The 23,729-nt window shown below is 40.1% G+C and overlaps 2 protein-coding genes across 12 annotated transcripts in view; one reads left to right on the top strand and one right to left on the bottom strand.

The window, feature by feature from the left end:
* Positions 1-7,070, top strand: part of FBXL5 (F-box and leucine rich repeat protein 5) — a 39,848-nt gene extending 32,778 nt beyond the window's left edge. For 6 of the 9 annotated variants that reach the window (XM_086612446.1, XM_086612447.1, XM_086612450.1 and 3 more), the window contains one exon: positions 6,423-7,070. In XM_086612446.1, the coding sequence (XP_086468572.1) occupies positions 6,423-6,499 (77 nt within the window). In that variant the 3' untranslated portion in view covers positions 6,500-7,070. Of the gene's footprint in view, positions 1-4,166 lie in introns of all 9 variants that reach the window. The other 3 variants (XR_015222181.1, XR_015222180.1, XM_086612445.1) reach the window with 3 other exon arrangements.
* A 1,773-nt stretch (positions 7,071-8,843) lies between these two features.
* CC2D2A (coiled-coil and C2 domain containing 2A) overlaps positions 8,844-23,729 on the bottom strand; it is a 64,578-nt gene continuing 49,692 nt past the window's right edge. For 2 of the 3 annotated variants that reach the window (XM_086611508.1, XM_086611507.1), the window contains exons 27-35: positions 22,538-22,714; positions 18,586-18,789; positions 18,018-18,107; positions 17,109-17,222; positions 14,391-14,525; positions 12,079-12,201; positions 11,377-11,435; positions 10,713-10,890; positions 8,844-9,673 (exon numbers count right to left, since the gene is read on the bottom strand). In XM_086611508.1, the coding sequence (XP_086467634.1) occupies positions 9,485-9,673; positions 10,713-10,890; positions 11,377-11,435; positions 12,079-12,201; positions 14,391-14,525; positions 17,109-17,222; positions 18,018-18,107; positions 18,586-18,789; positions 22,538-22,714 (1,269 nt within the window). In that variant the 3' untranslated portion in view covers positions 8,844-9,484. The remainder of the gene's footprint in view (positions 9,674-10,712; positions 10,891-11,376; positions 11,436-12,078; positions 12,202-14,390; positions 14,526-17,108; positions 17,223-18,017; positions 18,108-18,585; positions 18,790-22,537; positions 22,715-23,729) is intronic. The other variant, XM_086611509.1, reaches the window with a different exon arrangement.

Here is a 23,729-nt window from a genome sequence, read left to right as displayed (position 1 = left end):
TTCTGTCAGTAATACCAGACTTGATGTTCTGGTTTGTCTTCAGACATTTCTGTTTCTCTCCTTGTCCCTAAAATATACTGTCATCTTAGTATTAGTTTACAAAGCCAGAATCTTGTGTGAGCTGACCACTTTGTAGCTTGGCTGTTCTATAATATCCTGAAGAAATTATTTATATTTAAACAGAGTATTTTTTTGAAATTATACTGTAAAGTCCTGGCCCTTTTCCTGTTTGTGTCCTTCCTTTTACTGCCTGCTGGAAGCTGTGAGGCTGTGAGCTCTGCTTGGTTCTGTAAAGCATCATGCATGTCTTTGCATGAGCAGTTAATCCCGTAGAGATAAATCAACAGGAGAGTAAGGCTGTAATGATCTGGCTTCTCAAATCTCTTGAGAAATAGTAGCATCTCAGAAGCTTGTGGCTGTTTTCTTTAAGAAGGAAGTTAATAAAAACTTACAAGAGTGTCTGAGCAAAATTCTGAAATAGGAAATAACTTTTTATAATTGAATCCCCTGCAGTTTTATCTGGGTAATGTTCTTTGTATTTTCACTCCAACTTCATTGTGATAGGGCTGTTCAGGGTAAACTAATGCCTTACTCTGCTCTGAGCAGCAGGATTTCTGTGATAGCTTGAACTGTTTCTGTATCTTTTGGCATTTCTAAAGTAACTGTAGGGAAAGGAATAGTTGTTTCATTTAAATCAATCCATTTCTGAAGCTGTTTGTTTGCACATATATAGACTATATTATTAACTGCTGCACAAAGATTACTGGGCGGTAAGCATGTAGGGAATAATTTCATCATTTTCTTTGCCCACCAGCTTTTCAGGGACTGTTTTTGGGGAAGGAGGTATGTTCTGTGCTCATGTTGGAAAACCTGTCAGTCTGACTCCATCATTTTTTTTTTTTTGTTCTGCAAACAGCATACAATCTAGCCATCTTTATTATTCAAAGATACCCTTTGTCATCTCTTGATATATAAGGGGTTTACTTTCACCTACAGCCTATTTTCAGAGGTGGTTTTTTTTTTTCTATGAACACTAAGCCTAATGGGGGCCCTTAACAGCTTCATTGCATTTTTTTCACAGGGCTTGCTGAACTTGTTTGGTGTAGGCATGTTTGCAATTTTCAGATTTTCATTACAAGTGCTGGTCTAACCACAGCTGCTCTGCCTCTTCAGTAGACTAAAATGAAAAGGTAAAGCAGCTACGTTTAGATAGACTCAGTTAGGTCTGAGTCAGTGCTGTTGCATAGCAGTAATATAATGCAGTTTTCATGAGCAGAGACCATGAATTTGCTCATATTTCCAAATTTATTTTCTGTTTGTTTACTGTTAGTGTAACTTTTTTGCATACTAATATTTAGGATCTCTACCTGTGTTTTGCTTAATGCTGGAGACTTGTAGTTAGATAACCCTCTGCTGCAGCTGAAAAGAAATCTCTTGGTGTACCTACCTTCTAATTGCTGATTTAGTTTAATTTCTAAAACACACTTGATTGTAAATCACACTGAACTCAGTAAGAAGAGTTTAATGTTTGAGTTACCTCTTGCCACTTAAAACTTTGTATTTCCCACAGGCTGTTTTGTCCAGCTATGTTCAATCTCTTTACTGTACTCTCAGTTCTAATAAAGCCTGGAGTGCTGTCAGCTTCAAGATTAGAGAAATGGGGCTCCCTAATTTCTGCAGCAGTAGCTCTTTGCAGCTTTTAAGTATGATTCAGTTTCTAGAGGTTTTTAATGATGTAGTCCTCAGGTGCTGTAATTAAAGGAATAGACCATTAATGAAATAAAGTTGTGGTGATTCTGATGATTCGCTCTTTCCTCTTGGCATTTAGAAATTATTTGGTCATAGTTTGATCTGTCTTCCAGCAATGAAGCCAAAACTTTGAAATTTTATTTACAGACTCCTGTGTGCAAATTCATACGGAAATGCATTGTTGTTAAACTTCAAGAGTTTGGTCTCTCAAGTTCTATAGATAACCAAGGTGCTCTCATAAAGGTCTGTAAGTGTAACTTTACCAAAGGCTGATAGAGAGTCGCACTTAGTAAACTCAGAATCGAGTTTATTAAATTCAGATATTGAATTTAATATTGCCTTGATATATATTTCTCTTGCTGGTGGCGGCGGCTGTGAAAAACACTCCGTCTTTCCTTCCTTCCTTTGTATTCCTCCTGGCTCACTCTTGCTGCCTTACTGAGGCTAACATTAGTCTTTGTGTGGCCACTTGGTAAACTCAATCAAGAACTAGAGTAGCTGAAGGCTTTTTTTTCTTTTTTTTTTTTCCCTCCCTTCCCCTTCCTAGATGAGTCAGGGACCCATCTTTCTGTAGACTACGTGAATGCTTCTGCTGCCGCAGGTGAGAGCTAGAACATGAGTTAAAGGGATGTGGTGGTGGCAGGTGGTTGTCCTGGCAGGAGTGGCTCTTTCATCATGGTCTTGTTCTGGGTTGTCATGTATTCTTGGTGAAATGCCTAACTTCTTTCTAGGAAACTTTTAACTAATTTTTGTTTCACTAGTATGTGTAACAAAATGGAGTAATCAAATAGCTATGCTCCTTTCTTAAATTGCAAGACATGTTTATGTGTAATTTATTTGAAGACACTGAGCGTTCTTCATCTGAGTAAGCAGACCTCTATTCTGGGTCACCTGAAGCATTTGAGTCATCAGACATGCGCGTAAAGAGCATTACAGTAATCCAGTTTAGAGGTAACTAAACCAGTAACGTAGACAGTGCTTGTTAGGTGAGAATCTGATTAACTTTGCTTTCCCAGGTGAATCAGCCCAAAACACGTTTAATTTAGGCACTTCACTGCTAGTGCTCATTAAGTCTTCACAGTCAGTACAAAGAGAGACACCCTTCTGAAAGTGATTCAGCCTCACTGCAAGATCTGAAAAGACCATCTCAGTCACTGGGCATACTGCGTACATTTACCATATTGCTTAACCTCGTGTATCAGTGAGGTGAGATCAATGGGAGACCTTGTATATAGTGTCCAGAGAAAACAGGAGAGAGTGTTTTTGGCAAGATTGAATTTAAACAGAGATAATTTGAAAGCAAAGTCCAATCCAAAGGAGGTCAGTAGCAAAGAGCAGGGATATCAGAGATTAGGAAGCCAAAGAGGTATAGCCAAAAGTCAGTTGTAGTAAATAAAGCTAGGGAAAAGCAGTCTCTGTGGCTATCAAAAGCAGAGGCATTTCAGTTCTGCTCTCTGTGTCAAATGTAGAAAGAACAGGCTAAGGAGGGCTAGGGCATTTATAGAGGAGATAAGTGAAGTGTGATGGAGGACATCAATTACCATGTCAAAACATAACATTGAACGAGTCATAACCGAGTAGCCTTACTGTTAAAACCACCATTAATGTCACTTACTGCCTTGTTTTAATAGGAGCATAAAACATCCTCCAAATTGTGGGAATCGCCTGTATATGCTGAAAAAAACCACAGGGTGGGAGGTTTCAGGAGATGTGGTTTGAACCTTGAATATTTAATTTCATTAGACTTCTTTATCAGATGCTATAAAGGAAAATTAGTGATGGTAGGAGGACTAGACATGGGACAAGAAATGGAGCATAGGAAGAAGGGTGAATTTTTGCTGTGATATGGTTGGTGTCATTTGTAATTCAGTGCCTAATTAGGAAATGAACCTATAAACTCTTCAGATGATGCAGTCTACTTAGAAGTTACTAAGTTTTTGAGATTTCAAGTTACTGTAAGACTGGTTTAAATTTAAAAACTGAAAGCTAATTAAAGGATAGGAAGAAAGGGCATGGATTAATGGTCACTGTTCAGGATGGACAGGAATCTAGGAGGGGACCTCTCTCTCCCCATCCCTCTGTTGTGCTCCCCCCCCCCCCCAATCCCTGCAAGAGTTTCTGTGCTGTGATCAGTGTTACTTAGCATTTTCATTGCTGTCGTGGTGTAAGAAATGCATGCAGTAATTTTGAAGTTTTTGAGTGGTACTGAGATGACTCAAGTAACCGGTGCTGAAGATTTCCAGAAGGACTTCTTACGAGCTTTGATGTAGCTGTATGTATGGTTGGTTATATGTCCAGGTGGTTGGGAATAACCAAACTGATTGCATGAAACTGAATTCAGAGCTGGCAATTGCAACGTGGAGACAATGATTTCAGAGAGCTGTCGGTGCTAATTCTGAGATCTTTCCTGTTTGCAGCAGCAGCCAAAAATGCCACCAATGCTATGCATCGTCAGGGTGTTGAGAACAAGATAGAGGGTGTTGCTGCATGGTCCTGGAAGCCTTGGGGCACTCGCGTTTGGAGTACTGCATGCAGTTTTGGTCTCTCCATCTTGAGGAGTATATGTGATGGAGCTACAGAAGATACAGAAGAGGTCTACTAAAAAGAGTTAGGGAACTGGGCAGCCATCTTGAAACATTCCAGACTTTTGAGTGTCTCCTTGCAATATGGAAACAAGAAGGCAGGAAGGGGGATGACTTTGCTGAACTGGGAAGGCAGTAGATGAGGGGAGTGTGCAATAGTAACTCACCAAATCCTGAAGTGTTAGAGCTCAGCGATAGTAGATGAAGTGGTTAGGTGGTTGATTTAAAGCAGATGCACAGTGTGATGAACTTCTGGAACTTGGTGCCATGAGGAATTGCGGAAGCAGCTAGTATCAGCAGGTTTAAGAAGAGGTTAAACGCATGCACAACTGAACCATAAACAAGTACTAAGAGGAATGGACTTTCATGTCCCTACTACAACAGTTAGGGATGCTGGGGAGAAACCAGAAGGTATGCACAATAGGCTTATATGGTCTCTCTAGATAACACTTGCTGTTGCCAGTGTCCCCACTTGCAGGGTGGGGTTAGATGGACCATTGGTTCAGACCTAGAAGGGCAATTTTTGTGTTCCAGTTACGAGCATGAGCAATAACGTTTTTGAAACGAGCAAGAAAAGGATGGAAACCATACGGAAGCATTCTGAGTATTCCCTTCCTTGGGGTGTTGTGGTTCCGTGCATTTTGTCAACAAGCATTTTGCTAGAAATGTGACAGCTGCTTCAAAATTGCTTATGCGCTGCTTAGCTGTGGCAGTGATGAGGAAGGTCAGCTACGACTTGGAAAATGCTGCTGCACAGAACATGCTCTGCTAAACCAGCTGGTCAGAAGCACCGAGTCTCCTTTTTAAAGGACTTACGAAGAAGCTTTCAAACTCTAGCTCGTAAGTGACTTGGAGGATCACAATTTAGTTCAGGTGAATAAAAAGATATGAAAATGAGCTTACTGACAAATGAAAAGTTTACTATTTTGCATACTGCGACCATTGTCTTTCATTATAGCTTCAGGTTTGTTTTATTTGGTCTCATGCACGTTAACTTAATTACCTTGTAGAATGTTGCTTATCGGTGCGTGGCATGAGGCAGAAAGCTGATTTCCAGACATCAAGTTCTTGGAAATTAATTGAATTACGACTTTAACTTACTGTCGAGGGGGGAAGAAACAAGCCAGACATAGCATGGTTCCCTGGTTCACTACATTATTTTGCTGGTCCTTCTAATTGTATTAAACCCACCTTAAATATTCTTTGATTTGTCTCAGATACAAAGGGGAAGTTTGGGTTGTTCTGGTTAGATCTTCACCAGCTTGTTTTAGTGAACTCAGCAACCCACTTCCAGTTGGGTGCCAGATTTCAGCCAACCTGAATGCGAATGTTTGTGGCACTAAAGTGGGCATATATGGCTGCAGGAAATAAAATCCTGTACTGATAAATTTAATAGTTCCTTATCTGATGGTCACTGTAACGTTTCAAATTAAAGGGATAACAGTAAGGAAAGGTAAGTGGAGGTGGGTAGAATTACAGTGCTTCTTTATACTGTCTGTGCTCGCAACTTTTCCTTTCTTTTTGAAGGGCCACTTTTTAGCCTTACGGGTCTCATAACTGCAGTAACACTAGAGGTGATTTTTCTCTTTCCTTTTTGAATTTCCAGTCAGAGCACATGAGGTCTAGCCAACCATGAAGTGTTCATGGCGAAAAAGCCTTTCAGACTAAAAAAAACTTCTGTTACGGTTTTGGGGATTTTAGTTTCTTTGGGAATGCCATGAAGTCATCATCTGGATTGGAAAAATGGGAGTTAAATATGCACTGTGAAAGTATACTTGAATCCTGAAAGCTGGCTGTGAGAGCTTGCTGGAACTTGCTCATTTAGTGTTGCTCACTGTACATCTGTGTCATTTCGAATGCGTTATCTTCATGGGACTAACCTATCTGAGCAAAAATCTCTTGAAAAGTAACTGTTACAGTTGAGATTTTTATACTGGGAATAGTCCTGGCAGCGTTTCAGACTTCACAGTGCTGACTGAAGTTTAGTGCATTGAAAAAAAGGAGGCTTTTTCTGAATTATCAGGTTATGAGAGTTCTGAACCTAACCGAATGGCCATTTCTTCTTTTCACATTTGTTCTGTTTTCGTGCAGGTCCTCATGCGGAAACCGCCAGTGGATGCCAGAACTTGCAGTGTGGTTTTCGGGCCTGCTGCCGCTCTGGCGAATGACCGCTGACTCCTGATCTTTGTCTACTTCATTTAGCTGAGCAGGCTTCCTTTCATGCACTTTACTTACAGTTCGCATCTTGTGTTACCAATCCTCGGAGTGAGATCTGTTATACTAGCCTGACCCTGCCCACAACTTTAAAATCTTAATTATGCGTGTACTGTACAGTGTTGTAACAATCTCACAAAATCTCATTTGGTTTGAAAGGTGTCGGGTTTTGTTTTACTTAATTTGGGGAAGATGGGAAAACATTCAGTTTTTTTTTTAATGCCACTTTCTTGCAAGTTTGGCACTTAAATATAGTTTACTGGATTATTTTGTGTTAAGTGATTATTTTTTTTTTAAATTTTGAATCCATAAGTACAATATAAAGCGCTGCAAAGAATTTGAAACGTATTGTTTGCATTTGGGTAAGAATTATACATCTTTAAGAGCCTTGTTTCTCCCCTTTTCCTCTCATCCTGAAGTTGTTCTTTATATTGCAAAATTAGGGAAATTCCCCCCCTTCCTTTTGCATTTGGTTTTGTATTTGGGCTTGAAAGACATACTCAAATAAAACATTCCCACCAATAAAAAGAATTATGTCACAGTTGAATATATATGCTTTAAGGTGTACTATCCAGGTGTACTGTGCCAGTAGGCTGCAGAGGGTGGGGGTGAGTGGGTGGTGTGGTGCTCGCAGAGGTGTTGGGGGGGGGTTTGGTTTTGGTGGGTTTTTTTTGTTCATTTGTGTTTTTTTTTTTTTTTAATCCCATGTCTGTGTTAAGATGTATTTTTGAAACAGCTTTGCGGGAGGTCAGTTTTCATTTGCATGAAATCTATGGAAGACAACAATATGTTTTCCCCATTGCTTTGTTTTTTAAAAAAGACCCTTCATTGAACAGTAGAGACTAGCAGGGAGGCAGAGAATCCACTGCTGGGCTGAGTGAAACCTGCGCTAGGAGGAGAGATGAGTAATGTATGAGTAGTGCCTGAGCATGTGCACGGGGCGGTGTGGGAAGAGCCTGTTGCAAGAGGCAGTACTGTGGCCCGTGTGAAGTCAGCAGTTTTAATGGCCGCTGGCCCGTATGGCTGGCGTAGCTGCAGGTTGTTGTCCTCTCGGGCAGAGCAGGGGTAGGTGGCCACCGCTGTAGAAGGCACAAAAATTTTCCCCTGTTCTGCCTAATATTGAAGGCTGATTAATTCTTATGAGTAGTATTTATTTAGGACAGCAGTCATGGTGGCATATAGAGCTTTCAAGGTTCTTGGTGTCTGGGGAGTCAGCTTACAGGCGTAGCTGGAGATTACAGTGAGCTGCAAGTTCTGATACTGCCTTGTTCCCAGTAATACTGAGGAGTAGTGAGGTAAGCACAATACTAGTGCGTGTAGGGTTGGAGCAGAGTCAGCTGCTGTGGTTAACAGCTGAACATGGGCTGTAGGCAGAACGTACAGCGCTTAGTCAGAAGCCTACAGAAGAGGTATAAAAGGATACAGTTGTTCCAGCAACTGTTGCTTCAGGTAAGCTGTGTGAAATTTACTTTGGCGCCCAAAGTTTATAGTGGATATGCGGCTGTGTGCGCAATGCTGACAGGCAAGATGAGAGTCAGGAGGCTGGTGGTGGGCTTTCTGCATCTGCCCGTGTCCTGGTGCGCCTGCCCACCCTTCCTCCAGAGCTCACTCGCGCCCTCGCTCCAGAAGTCTTGTTTCTGAGGCTGGAAAGGTGCAGCTAGAGGTCCTTCTACATGCTGCTAGATGGTGTGTTCTGTGCAGATTGGTAGAGACACAGTTTAAGGCTGAATCAGCTGCAGAAAATTCATTCACTTACATCATGTTTCTTTCTTACCCTTCTTTGAAGGGGAGAGGGACTAAACTCACTAGATGTCATCAATGTTGTACAGCAAAGCATCATGATGACAGTGTAGCTAGGTGCTCCCTTCCTTCTGCTGGAGGTTCACAGAGGGGAACCTGTAGTGGCGACCCCAGGCTGTAAACTAAAGATTTTGTGTCTAGTATTTATTAGACAGACTGAATCTAGCTTGGAGTTAAGCGCAAGAACAATCTCAACTTTGACATGTTCTGATGAATGTTCTTTCTAAGCTCAACCCACAGTCATTTCCGCATCGAAGAGTTTGTTTAGCAAGATAACTGCAGGAAAAGGAGATTATATTTATATTGGCATTAACAGTTAACACTGCTACTTACTAATAAGCTAATCTGATTTTTGTATTATCTTGATAATCTTTTACTCTGGTAACTTGCAGATAAGGATTTCACACTCCAAAGTAATGAAATTCTTTCATAAAATGAGTGAACTTACACTTTTTGGTATAAATATTTATTATAAAGTACTTTGTCTTTAGCCTTTAAAGAAGATGTCATCTTACACGTCTAAATGACACTGGTATTACACAGACACTAAGTATGAAGTAGCAGAAGCATCAGCCTCTCTAAAAATTCAAATATGGCCTTCACTGATGGCTCCTGGGTGCATAAAGTTTATTCATGGGTAAATAGTCCTGGTCTTCATTCAGGAGCTCAGGCACCAGAAAAACTGTAACGGAACTGGAAAACTCCAACTATTTGTATTTGCCAGTGCTTTGAAGAGGAAAGGAGGTCTGTAGATAAAATAAACTGAACTGATTAGCTAAAAACATAGTCTTCAAGGCAGGATTCCAGGAACCCAGTTTCACCTGAAAATAAGGTGGCCAAACTCTACCTCTGCAATGTCACTGCATGATGTGGGCATGTGTAATGCTTTTCAGAGTGTGATGTCCCACTGGAAGCTATAAAATCACTTACCAGTTCTGGAATTTTAAGCTGTTGCTCTCTTCCTTAGTGGTAATAAGTAGTATTTTCAGCAGTTGTAGGGTGAATAAAGCTCATGTGTTTGTAGCTACTCAAAATCAGGTTCTCACTCAAGTTTTTTAAGCTCAAATCAGCAGTGTGAAAAATATGTTACATTTACCCCTACATAAGCAAAATTCTTGAGGGATTCTGACTGGTCTATACTACCTATTTCGTACAAGTGAAGCAACATAAATCCAAACAGAGAGAACATTTTGGGGATAAGCATGAATATACACAGCTAGAGCAAATTCAACATTGGAAACGTCAATGGTATGAACTCCTGTGCTGTGTACAGCTTCTATTAAAGGTCTGACTTCAGAAAATGGCATATGAATAGGAAATCCAGAGACCTGGAGAAAGAGAGAGGAAAAAACATGTAAGGTAAGAAGAAAAGGTAAAGGTACCTGAATAAATCCATAATGTTAAAAATCTGTTTTACTGTGCGTGTAAATTTCTCTTTTCTATTGCTGGCCGGCGGATAATGCAATAAAGCAAGTCCCTTCTGTATTTTAATACCACCTCCCTATTTCACGTGCTCCAGGCAGGTTTCTGCCCCTTCTCCTCTTTAGTCTGGGTGAAGTTCAAAGTGAAGATGTTTATTCTAGTGGATTTCTAAAGCTTTATTATGGAACACATCGAGCCAAACTTGGCTTCTTTTCTGCCTCTTATCTGATTGTAACTCATTGCATTCTCTTACCTGCACTGGCTGGGGATTTGAGGTGGCAAACATCTCCTGCCCATAATACATTTCAGGTCCAACAGGAACTGAAAACTCAACTCATTATGAAAATTGCCATAATTTCATAATACAGCAATACTGTGTTACGAAATTGCTACTACATCTGGTTTACATGAAGAGCAGAAGGACCTGACCTTTAGAACAGCCTGGAGGAAGAATGCATGGATACACCAGTGGCTACAGTGAATACTTAAGTAAGTTTTCTTGTGCTTTTAAAGAGCAGAAAACTGAATAAAGCAAGCTGTGTAAGCTCCTGCATCTCAAGTAGACTGTGTGTAGCACTACTCAGCACCAGTGCCGGGTTCCTGCTGATCAATCAACCCATCAGCATCCAGTGGTAGGAGATGGCACTTGCATTTATGTATTGGAGGGAGTGACTGTTGCAGTACAGCAATGCTACATGAACAGAGCAGCCAGTTCATTCAGCAGGACGTTTTTATCTCCCAATGTCTACAAAGAAAATAGATCACTACTCCTTCACTCTGTAAACATTATATTGGTTTATCTTTGGTATAAAAGCTTTTGTGACTTTTGAGAGTAGAGGAAGTAAATAGCCTAGGACACTCTTCTGTACCACAAAATAGGAATCTAAATCCCTAGGATTTTTATTGCTATTTCCATGCACAAGCCATGTACGTTCACAGCTGTACCCTGTAGTCTCCTAGCTGTTTTTGCAGCTCTGCCTGATGGTCGTCTTCTATATCTTTGCCTTGGTTTTGTTCCAGCAGTGGCAGAAAGTTACGTAGGGTAGAGGTACAGTATCTGTTCCAACGAGTTAGATGCCTTGGTCTCCATTCCATAATCTTCTCTTTTAATATTTTTTCAATCCTGCAATAAAATATAATGATTATTACAATTCTAGTACTTATTAGACATCTGAACTGACCTCCCTTGACACACTTAGCACAGGTTATGGGGAACACAAATTACCTTGGTTAAATTTACCACTACCTAAAAGCACAGAAAAGCAATGCTGACGTAGCTATATGGTGCCTGCGTATTTGTAACAGAGTGGGAGGTCAGGGGCTTACAGCCGTGTAGTCTGTGCCCTCTCTTCTCCCTCTGGAGAGAGGAGAAACAATGTAGGACACTGTACAACAATGCTTGATTCCTTCTATCTGATAATCTCTACGAAAGAGGAAATTTAAAGAAGCCCTGCAAGTTACACTTTCCAATTTTAGGCCATTCTCGATTCCTAGCGTTCAGATAGGGTTTTTAGGACCTAAGTATGAATATGCTCCCAGAATCCATGAGGGTGCACCACCTTCAGTGACCAGCACTGGCACTGACTGTTTGTTTTAGGGGTAGAATTACCTGCCCTGTAGTTCCACCGCAGCAGCCTTGTCCGAATGCTGATAAACTAATTCTTCAGGCTAGCAAAAAGTAAAAAGTTTAAATATTAAAAGGCACAATCTCTTTTAGTTACAGTAATGTAACTTCAGACATTGATGGTACTTGCATGTGTTCACAATTATGGTACAACAATCTATTACTTAGTAGAGACATAATAAAAACAATGAGATATTTGCATGTAGTGCTAGCTTTTTTGGTCTTTTCCCAGTAAACTTCAACTGCCTATACCTTTGAACTAGAAAAATTCCTGTTTGTTTACTAAGGATGTACTTAGTTTACTAAAGATGTTTACTTACAGCTTGAAATAACACCTTCCTAGCTGTAAGACAAAAGTTGACATTTTCTGTATAACACTAAGCCCTTCTTTGGTAAGATTCTGTTAAAGATTTGTCCTGTTCACTTTACTGTTGCCCTGAGATCTTACAGGGATAGTTAAAGGACAACAGCTGTGCATTCATTCTGTATAAAAAAAAAAAAAAGGAAAGCAGGACTATGGCAAAGTATTCAGTGTAAGAAGTGCCTGGGAAAATCTTTTTAAAACCCGATGTTATTACATAAATATACTTAACCACAGAAGTCCGAAGAACTTAGTCTCTATTTCTTTATACTAAATCTCTGATCTCTCAACCCCTCAAATCGAGACAGTAATAGATACATGAATACCTGAATGCTGCAGAGACCAGGGTATGGCAAGCTTCTTGAAAAGAAAGGCTTCCAAAGTTTGGGTTTGCTGATATCAAAGTTTATCCTTACTGGGGAATCATATTCTTGCATATTAAACCAAATCTACAAGAGAGCAAGTTTGTTTTAACTTTCTGCATACAATCACAGCCACTTCTATGGCAATAAAACACTGCAGATTCTTGGCCTCCTATTGCAGTTACCAGTGTGAATTCGTGTAAAACAAGGCAAGCTTGTATAGTCACTGCTGACGTGCAACTTTCGCATTCTTGTATCGAAAGGGATGGTGCTGGTCGTGGTGTCTTGTGCTTCTGAGCGTGATTCAGACCAGTGTACGAACAGAATCGCTGTCTGCAGTTGGCAGCTCTTCCTGCTCAATCTTTGTTTTCTCCAGTTATTCCCTCTTCAACACCTCATCCACTGTGCACCATGGCAGTAAAAATGCTTTCAGAAACTTTCTACTGGTACCATCACTTGAGCATCACATGGTGTTGGGTTGCAGTATACGTCATAGTTTTGTCTGCTGTCCTGAGCTGTGTTTCCAGCCCCCTGGGGTGCTACACAAGCCCCTTCTGAATTTCTTCCAACAGCCCAGCACAGTGCAGCTGCGGCTGTGATGCCTGGTAGCCTGCTGCACCCCAGCACCACTGCTCTTTCAAGCTTGTGATGCAGAATGTAAGTAGATATTGCAGACAGACACAGCCACTGTGTGTATTTTGTCATCAAGGGGAACCCACGTCTTGCACCCCACTTTATAGACATTCAGTTTGGTCTGTGCTTGAGCCTCGTCTGAAAGATGCAAGTGTTGTAGGCTTCTTGTTCAAAGCAACCTTTAAGTAACTACTGCTAGGGCTGCAAAATGTACTAACAATTAATATGGAAGCGTACTAATTAATATGTAACCTTTTGTAACAGATGCTTCCGTGTACAGCCTGTATGACACAGCACTGCTGGCTTTTCCTGTTGGATATGAAGTGGCTTCACTCGGCTGGCAGCACATCTGCTCAGTCCTACATCAACTGGAAGATGCTGAGCTCTGTAGTTCAAGGTGAGCTGATGAGGCTGTCAGTGCTCAAGTCCTCAGCTGCTGCTTCCAGCAATTAACAATTCAGTTAAATTTTTCTCAACTGTAGGTTTAGTACTACTTCAGAAAAACCCCAAACCACCTCATCCACTGCCCAGAACACTTTCAATGAAAGACAGAACTGATGCTTTAAAAGCAAATATGCTTTAGAATATAAAATTCTCATCCAAAGTCATGATTTGTGTTTAGAATAAAACCCCAGAAAATTAAAAAAACAAACACACAAAACTTAAAATGCATAATGCTTCAAAGGACTTCTCCAGGTATGTTTTCAATACAGAAAATAACAGCACACACTTGCTGTATTTTGGTGCACAATGGAAGCCTGACTTGCCATTCCCTTATAGCACTTCCAAAAACTGACGTGCAGGCTTTTAAACTCTACTTTGGTTTTCATTCAAATAAAATCCAGGGTTCTCTTTTTAAACTCATCTTCTGCTTCCTCAGTTGCAGCCTTTCACACCTCTCTCTGCCTCGCTATCCTGTCCCTAAAAGCTGTGAGGGTTGGCTTCCAGCCAAGTCAGGGAACATGCCAGCATGACACTGCCCAGGGTTTCCGTCCCCTCTGCCCATTCTGTGGTGGTTGGTTCACCTGCCCTGAGCTGAACAGCTCTTACAGTGTGTTCTCTCTCCTCTCCCCACACTGCTCTCTCTCAGAGGGCTTCCAGCCACACACAGAATAAAACATTGTAAACAGGCACTTGTATTACTTGTATTTTATAGCAAATAAACAGGAGGACTTGACACCAGGCAGAAAATCAATATGGTTTCTGTGCCCTGTAGTGCCAGCTCTGTGTTTCGCACCTTGAACCATTCAGGCCTGTCCCTGCCATTACATAGGCAACTCAAATGACTTCTTCCAGTATGCGTTATTTTTCATTTTTCAGTTACATTTCACCTGCAAAGCATTAGCCTTGATGAATTACTACTCCTCAGCTAAATAGTGGTTGGGGAACATGTAAGTAAAAGCCAGTAACAAAAATTATATGAACAGGTGTCATGATCCACCTAAATGCTGATTAAAACAAATAAATCTTTCTTCAGTATTTAAAGTAGCTGAAAAACCTATTAAGATTGAATAAAATCACTAATAACATGACAGCATAAATGCAGTTACATCAATAAACAAATGATGCATAAGGTAAAGAAAAAAATATCAAGTTATTAACTCCTATGTGTACAGGAATGTGACAAGACTGGGTACACTTACATTGTCACAGCTGATCAGACAGTACACATTTTGTAAGGGGCAGAAAGTATCATACTGCCTGTAGAAACATCCAGTACTGGGATTCCAAATTACATATTGACTTTGTTCCAAAGTTAATACATATGCAGTTGATCCCTAGGAAGAAAAAAGAGATGTTTCAAAACTGGCTACAAAGACAGTATGTTTTGTATTGTTTGGAATATTAAACTCTTACTACTGAGATTAATAGTACTTTTTTGGACAAAGTGGCTGGAAGAATTTACAGGTTCACTACAATTCAACGAACTATCACTTACACAGTAACGCATTCTCTGTCTGTTAGACATACGCAGCCCCGAGCCCTTCTTAAAGTACAGATTCTGAAAGTCATTTTGTTTCAGCCACGAACTGATGTGAAATTCCATACACAGCAACGTTTAATGTGTGCCGCTTCCATATCAGCATGTCCTACTTGGCTACTGGCACAACTCTCATCCACGGGCAATCTCTGAGTGAAGGACTCCCGCCTTGGCAGCACACTTTATGTCTCAGCCATCCGTGTTCCCTCGTACTGGCACGCAAGGAATTTCCCAGCTATATTTCTTATATTCTCTTATCAGGAATCCTTGAACTGCTCTTCTGTTTTCATTTTGCAGGCATCTTGAAATACCTAGAATGATTCCCCTCCTTTCAGCATGCATAAGCTGAATGCTTTATTAAGGACTACCATCTCCATCAGACTTGGAGTGGAAGGATCTATTCCTACCACTGCAGTATCTCAGAATGTCCTGAAGAAACTAGTCTTGACAGGGATTTTTACCAAAATTCAGTTCAGCAAACCTTTCACATGTGCTTGGTAATTTGAGATACTTAATGGTGGAAATTTGCATTATAAATGGTCTCAGCATCTCTTTGGAAAGAGCAGTACTGTTCACTTGGGAATCTGAATGCTTCCCTGAGAACCATGCATCTCCTAATGGGGAAGAGAAGCTAAATGTTTTAGTTCTCAGCCGGTCTAAGCCAGGTTGCTGCCACAGTGGGCTCACAGCGATGACAGGGCACCAGCAGAGTGCCTGACCCACCTGTGTTACAGAAGGCAGATGAAGATTGACTGGTGAAGCCTGGACAGGTCTATCGTTACTCTTGCTGCAGCTTTGCCATCAGCAGGAGAGAGAATGAAGAGACAGGTGTGTTCCATGAAGAATCCCTGGCAAGTCCCTAACCCTCTCCTGCCACCTCTTCCATCTTTACCCAGTCCCACCCCGACTCTGTGGGTGGTGGAATACAGCCTGTCTGTTTCACAACTGAGGTGCTGTGAATGGATTGTCTCTAATACCTTTGTCCTGGACACACCATTTACCATAGAATCGTTTAGGTTGGAAAAGACCTTGAAGATCATCAAGTCCAACCGTTGGCCTAGCACTGTCAAGTCCACCACCAAACCATGTCCCTAAGCACTACGTCTACATGTCTTTTAAATACCTCCAAGGATGGAGACTCAACCACTTCCCTGCGCAGCCTGTTCCAATGCCTGACAACCCTTTCACTGAAGAAGTTTTTCCTAATATCCAATCTAAACCTCCCCTGGCACAACTTGAGGCCATTTCCTCTCGTCCTATTGCTTGTTACTTGGGTAAAGAGACCAACACTCACCTCGCTACAACATCCTATCAGGTAGCCATAAGGTCTCCCCTCAGGTTCCTTTTCTCCAGAATAAACAACCCCAGTTCCCTCAGCTGCTTCTCACAGGACTTGTTCTCTAGACCCTTCACCAGCTTCATTGCTCTTCTTTGGACGCACTCCAGCACTTCAATGTCTTTCTTGTAGTGAGGGGCCCCAAACTGAACACAGTATTTGAGGTGCAGCCTCACCAGTGCCGAGTACGCGGACGATCACTTCCCCAGTCCTGCTGGCCACACTATTTCTGACACAAGCCAGGAAGCTATTGACTGCCTTGGCCACCTGGGCACGCTGCTGGCTCATATTCAACTGGCTGTTGACCAAAAGCCCCAGGTCTTTTTCTGCCGGGCAGCTTTCTGCTGCTTTTCCCCAAGCCTGCAGCGTTGTATGGGGTTGTTGTGACCCAAGTGCAGGACCAGCCCTGAGCCTTGCTGAACCTCATAAAATTGATAAGGATACTGAACAGAACTGAGCCCTGGGGAACACCACTTGGGATCAGCCACCAACTGGATTTAGCACCACTCACCACAACTCTTTGGGCTCGGCCATCCAGCCACATTTTTACCCACTGAAGCGTATGCCCATCCAAGCCATGAGCGGCCAGTTTCTCTGGGAGAATGCTATGGGAAACAGCGTCAAAGGCTTTACTAAAGTCTAGGTTGATAACATGCACAGTCTTTCCCTCATCCACCAAGTGGGTCACCTTGTCATAGAAGGAGATCAAGCTAAAGTCCTATAAAGCTATACAAGCTAAAGTCCAACCAAAGTTTACAGATGCTTGGTATTTTACTATGAGGACGATAGCTACTCCTAGATTAAATGTGGAAACACGGGTCCAGGGGAAAAAAAATCAAAACACATGATATTTATACTAAGATATACTTTCAGCTTCCCCCCCCCCCCCCCCCCCCTCTGAAAAGCATCAGTTCCAGCAGCATCATGTTTAGATAACTTCTTGGAAAAACATGCCAGCAAGAAACAATTCTATCCCTTGGTGGGAACCAAAGACTTCAGAGAATACTCAGTTAATACCCAGACCAAATGAAAAAATCCTCTTACCTCAGGAATAGCATTTCCAATGATAAGCCAGGCTTTCTTCCCCATACCAAGAAAATAATTACACAAGAGCACAGCGTGTTCCTCCTCATCTCCCGCCAGAAGATAAAGAAATTGCTAATTGAGATTAAAAAAAAAAAAAAAGTCTTTCTATACAGTTATCAACTGTGTTTTCAAATTACAACATTTAATAACATTTCTTAACACTTTCGAAGCAAAAGCAACCGATCTTTATTGTTTACTGGGCACTGCTTCGGCATGCAGGATGAATGGTGTAAAATCCATAATGCAGATCTGAGATTTTACCACAAGACCCAAGGTCTCTGTCTTTTGAGTTATTCTGAATTTTGCAGAAAAGTTCTGAGAAGTAAAAGCATAATCTATGATTAACTTAATGTCTGCTATTATTCTATACATGACAGGATTTATTTGTTTGTGACAGAGAAGGCTATATATCCCATTATTGCTGACGTTAAATGCAGTGTTTTCGCTGTAGTTCGTTGAAACTACGATGATCAATTTTAAGTCTAGTTTTACAGTCTCGCATCAGTCAGCATCCTTTCACTTGTGCATGACTAGCCATTTTGGATTGTTTTACGACTGGAAAAAAAAAACAACAGGAAAAGCTTAAAGCCTTAAGCGTTCTTAGGGTCAGTCAATTGCAACCTATGAAAGACAAAAATTTTGGCTCATATCAGGATGAGCAACTTTTCTCAAGCTTTGGTCCTCATTCTTTGAAATAAATGGCTTATAAAGAAAAATAGTCCTCATGATAATAGAGTCACAGAATAATTTAGGTTGGAAGGGACCTCAAGAGGTCGTCTAGTACAATCTCCCCCTGAAAGCAGGGGCTGCTAGGATGTTACATCACGTTCAAGAGGATAAAGAACTTCTGTTTAACGCATTACTTACGTCTGATGTACTCCATAAATCACAAATTCCAGCAAATGACACACTATCTGGCAAAAAAGGAATCAAAGCAACGTATCGAGCCACCAGTTCCTGCAAGAAAACAAAACAGAGCAAGTCACCCCTTCAGTTCACAACACGAATATCTAACAATGTGATACTAGATGCGAAGCACAGTGCTGTTTCCACAAGAATCAATGACGAAACGCTGACCAACCTCTTTACAGTAGCAGCTAGCTCATTTTAGAACTTCTATCAAAGACTGATATGATTTACTCCCTTTGAGGTTTGGCATAATTCTTTGTCTTTTAAAGGACAATACTCATTAATGTATCAATTTTTTCCAGAGAAGACAAATATCCCTTTTCAGCATCATTACGGACCGACTGCGCATCACACACAGTCGTTACTATTTCATGTTGTGTATCTAGTTTTTCCATGATAAAAAGCATAGCTACACAAAAAGCATATCAAAATGGTATGTGCCTATGTGTGTGTGCACATGCACATGCAACACACACATTCTGAAATCCATATCCCAGAAACTTCACTGTCTTTTCTAAGTACTTACTGCTGCTGTTTGAGAACTATTTGGGATGGCATCAAGGAGCTCCTGTGGTGGATTCAGAGGTTTGATATATCTGGTAATAAAAACTGTTTTCCCGTTGAGGTCAATGACAGTTGTTAGGCATTGGCGCCTTGGAAACTTTGATGTACATTCAGCTTCATACTTTTCCGCTGCCTGGAGCAATTTCTCATCTTCTTGGGTATCAAACTTCAAGAGACAGTAGAATTTATACAGAAATAGTTTTATTTATAATTTAGGCTTAAGTCTTTACAATGTTTGGCCTTATTTCACCATTTACAGGAGCATAAAAGGAGTGTAAAATTCTTTCCTAATAGTATTTTGAACTTTCCTTGTAGTACATACTTTGGCTCACAGACATAAAAGAAAGGTCAAGGTAATGGAAAACCAGGCAATTTGCATTTACTTATCAATGCACGTAACGACCTGTACCTACAGCTGGCTTTATTAAAGCACTGAAAATGCAGTGAAAGCTATGGCCAAGTAACACTGCAGGGACGAGTATGTAACACCACATATTAATTCAAAGGTAAACAATTATGGTTAGGTACTAATCCTACATGCTACTCACATTGCACTCCATTAAAACCACAACTGAGGTTATGCAGAAAATCCCAGTAATTTTTACATAAATAACACTGCAACAACCCCGCGCAATGCCAAAATATTTGCAGAGAAGGTCCAAGTAATTTTTACACAAATCCTTGTAATTCAGACTTGTCTAAAATTTTAACACTTTTAGATGAGATTTTCCAGAAGCAAATCTCAGACTCAAACACATATATTAACTATATAACAATGACAGTTATTTGCTTATATGTCACCTGTCATCTTTTAAAGGTCTTAGGATCTGTCAAAATAGTTTTTTACGTCTACTTAGAATCCTTTGTACATTCCTAGCGGTGCTGAGAATTAAAGGGCATATTTCATACTATTTTTGTTCAAAATAAAGCACTTCCGTCAGTTGTTACCTTTCTCCTCAAACTAACCAGAGGTGGAACAGCTGGGCAGGGCCCTGCATCTAGACCTCCAAGTCAGCAGAGAAGGCACACAGTGGTGATTCTTCTCAACCGTAATTAACAGCCGGAATACACAGCCACAGCCTCTGGCATTCTGTAAATTTACACGTAGTAATTCACTGCAAATATTACTGACAAATTAACAGCTACTATGTCAGAGTCAAGTAATAACTCCACGTGCAAAAAGATTGCTGAATGGCACAAAACTAAGCTAAATCTTAAACAGGGAACAACAGGAACCTCTCAGCTGATTTAATTTATTAATATTGTACCTTCTTAAGCATTTCATTCATCTATATAGAGATTCAGGAAAGACAGCAAGAAAAAGAGAAAAAATAGGTAAAGAAACCAAAAAAGTATCATATAATTAAACTAAATTAAGCTTAGCATCCTAAAACAATACACCAGTATTTCAAATGACTTCACAGAAGGAATGGGCTAGGAGTAGGAACAAAGGACAGCAAAAATAGTTAGTTTTTGTCATTTTATGCCAAACACTTTCTATAATAAGTATGTCTGTTACATCTGGGGAGTTGCAGCACAGAACTATTACTTTTTCAGTCACAGTTAGAATTATGCACGTCCCTTTAGTAGAGCTTTTATGTACAGATTTCATCAGATATATACCACCTAAAATAGAACAGTCTCTTAATGAATTTGGTCCTGCTTTTCTTAGTTTCCTCTAACATGGAAGTTATATTTTTTTGTTTTCTATTTATATTGCTTTGAAAACAATGGATTATTTGAAAATCCTGTACAATGTTTGCTAAAGAAATAATTTGGTTTGGCTTAGTATCTAAGATAAACAAATGATCTGCTGTTAAATACATTTTTTATAAGATTTAGAAATATCTCTAATGCAAAGAGTGAACAAAAATCTGGCAAAAGTTCTACTGATTTATTAATCACAACTGCTTTTTCCACTGTTCTTCAAATTTTAGAAAACAGATCTTCTATACCAATAGCTTTCTTACCTCAGCAACATTTTCCTTATTCCTGGGTTTTATTTTCAATGCACTTCAGTGACAATGCATACTTATAGGCATAGTTTAGCTTCCATGAAATCGTAGAAGAGCCCAGGCTGGAAGGGACCTCGAAAGACCATCTGGTCCAACCTTTCATGGGAAAGGGAGCCTAGATGAGACTATCTCGCACCCTGTCCAACCACCTCTTGAAAACCTCCCATGACGGGGACTCTACCATGTCCCTGGGAAGATTGTCCAAGTGAATCATTGTTCTCACTGTAAAAAATTTCTTTCTTCTATTGAGATAAAACCTCTCCCAGTGCAACTTGTTCCCATTGCCCCTTGTTTTCTCAGTGTGGCTCCTTGTCAGAAGCAGCCTTGGCATGTAGTATTTCTTGCTACTTAGAACAAGACTCCTTTACTGTGCTATGATTCTTCGCTGCATCTTCCAAATGGAAGGTACTTCAGTCTCCTTCGAGTTCTTTATGTCTGAGTTTTGGCAACAGGCCATTAGCTCCCACAATCGTATTTCAAAGGAAAGAACTTACGTCAGAAGGATCTATAACTTTAATAAAATATGCTGTTTATTCCCTTCTGAAGTGTTCAAATCAATTCTAAATATAGCTACAAAATGGCACCATTTTACTAAGCATTAATACAATACATTATGTTTTGGTAACTAAGCATCAAATTGCATCTATGCAAGAAATTCTGAACATTTACTCATTATTTAAAGAGGTCAAGATTCACAACATATAGTCCATAATGTTTCACAACAATCTCGTCTCTTTTCTTGAATTTCTATGACTTCTCTTTTGAAAAGAAAGTCCTGGAGAGAGGTCTTTCTATAAACAGAGATCCACTTCCTTACAAATTCAGTACATTTTTTTCCCAGCAACTAATTACTGTATGTGAAGATTAGGACTATGAAACTCTTGAATAAGGTCTCATCTATTAAAGGTGCTTCAAAGCTGTTCAGTTTATATTTATATTTATGGTTTTGGGTCCTAGTAATAATCTCGTCATTCAAACTAATTAACTGTAAAAGGCATCCATGAATGCACTGCATTAATTTTCTTTATTTTCAACAGTACTAAATCATAACAATTCCCACAGTATTGCGTGAGAGCATGAAAACATAGGACTGGATAGCTTCCAAGACTATAATTTAACAGGAAAAAGGCTTTTTAGAATGCATCATAGAGTTTTATATTTATTCTGAAAAAGAAATTACGTAATGATAGACCTTTCTCTCCAGTTCCTGTTTGTGTTTAATAAATGACAGCACTGAATTCGAAAAGAATGAACTGCTGCTGTTTGTGCATAAAAAACATGCATCCTTGCTAAATGGATCTCAAAATCATTGCATAAGTTTACATAAAATAGCAAGCAGTGTATGTGTTTTAACTACATGTTGTTGTTGTGAGTGTAAGACACTTCTAGTTTAGTAAAATAACTGAAAAAAAATAACAGCTGCTGTTTAGAAATACTTATCTTCAAGCTCTGGAAGCATGCATGCAGCCATAAATAATAAATGCTGTATTTGAACAACATAAACAGAGAGGCAAGAAAATACTATGTTTGTACCTGTCATCTCCTTTTCATCCACTGTTCACAAATGCTCACTGAATGCTTTATTGTTTACAGAAGTAAATGGGAAAATTATATACTCACAGATAACAATTGCAAATTTGCTTTCTATTAACACTGGAACTAGATACTTGGTGAAAGTTATTTCTCATGCATTAAATGTCCATCTAACTTAATGGTGCATCCAATTAAACTGAACTGAGCTAGAACATTTGAATCGGAACACTCAGAATTTGTATTGATGTCCTTCTGTACTTGTGTTCATGTCCTTCAGTACACTAAGCATACCTGTTTATACGCATGTCGAGACCTGCACCACTGGAAACACAAAAGCAAGAATATGACGAATTACTGATTAGTTACCTTTTCTCTGACTGACTCTCCAGGAATGAGCTGTGGCTCAATGGTAATAAACAGTGTTATATAGGAGCCCTCACTCAGATTTCGCACAGAATCGTAACCTCTCTCGATTCCCAGGTTCTTTTCTTTGCTGTAGCCAAGGAGAACTGGAGGAATATTCACCTTAAACGTACCATCAATCTACAACAAAGATACTTCTTATCAGAAGCAAAAAAGCAAAAACTTCTCAAATACATTTGCTACTTGTATTGAAATATTTTATTCCTTTCATTTCTTTATTACTCTGAATTACAAAACAACAAAATGAGAGAATATGACATATATACTGACTAGCTGTGTGGAAGACATGAGATATCTCATTGTTAAATGTATTAATTACAACTAGATTTCAGTACTTCTTGCATATTATGGACACTGATATTTAACGTATGGAAATCATACATGCTAGTTCTTAGAAAGACTGCCAGCCCTTCACTGTTTTTCTTTCAAACATCCATCTCCACGTGGCACTATGTACCTGGAAAAATGACAAAACAGCAAAATACAGGTTGCAGGACTACGCTTCTGAAGGCAGCATCACACCAACAGGCCTTTGCCTACATTTGAGTGATGTGGGAATGATGCTCCAGAATCTCACATATGGACATCTTCCATGCAGAAGCTGCTGATGCTTCTCGGGTGCAAATGGAACCAGGCCCAGTCAGCCACCTTCTCCACAGAAGAGTGTTCTGATAGACCCACCAGCCCTTTGCACCCTCCTCTGCCACCACAAACAGAAAACAAGGTCTTTTTGAAAAGTGATGTCAAACGAGGTGGCGTGCCGCACGCTTGCTTGGGCAAGTCTCAACAGTGGAAGAACACAGCTTCAAGAGAAAAGCAAGAAGGTTAACCTCCTGATTTGGGCAGAACTCAGATGACTGCCATCACGAAGGACATCTTCAGTGGATGCAGAAGATGAACAGATGACTCACTGGGCTTGCCCATCAAGCACTTAAGAACAAAATTAAGTTTTGATGAGGACAAAACTCTAAATAAATCACTCATAATTTCTGCTACAGTATAGATGATATATTTTCATCTGTATGAAAATTCAGTAAGAAATTCTGTTCAAATGAAAAGAATCTCTAATGCTGGGAAGATCTATGCAGTCACTCACACCGTGCTCAGGGAATCACAAACTGAGACACCTCCTCAA

This window comes from Tauraco erythrolophus, chromosome 5 (assembly GCF_009769465.1).
Source record: "Tauraco erythrolophus isolate bTauEry1 chromosome 5, bTauEry1.pri, whole genome shotgun sequence".
Lineage (NCBI taxonomy): Eukaryota > Metazoa > Chordata > Aves > Musophagiformes > Musophagidae > Tauraco > Tauraco erythrolophus.
This window is presented reverse-complemented; position numbering and strand designations above follow the sequence as displayed.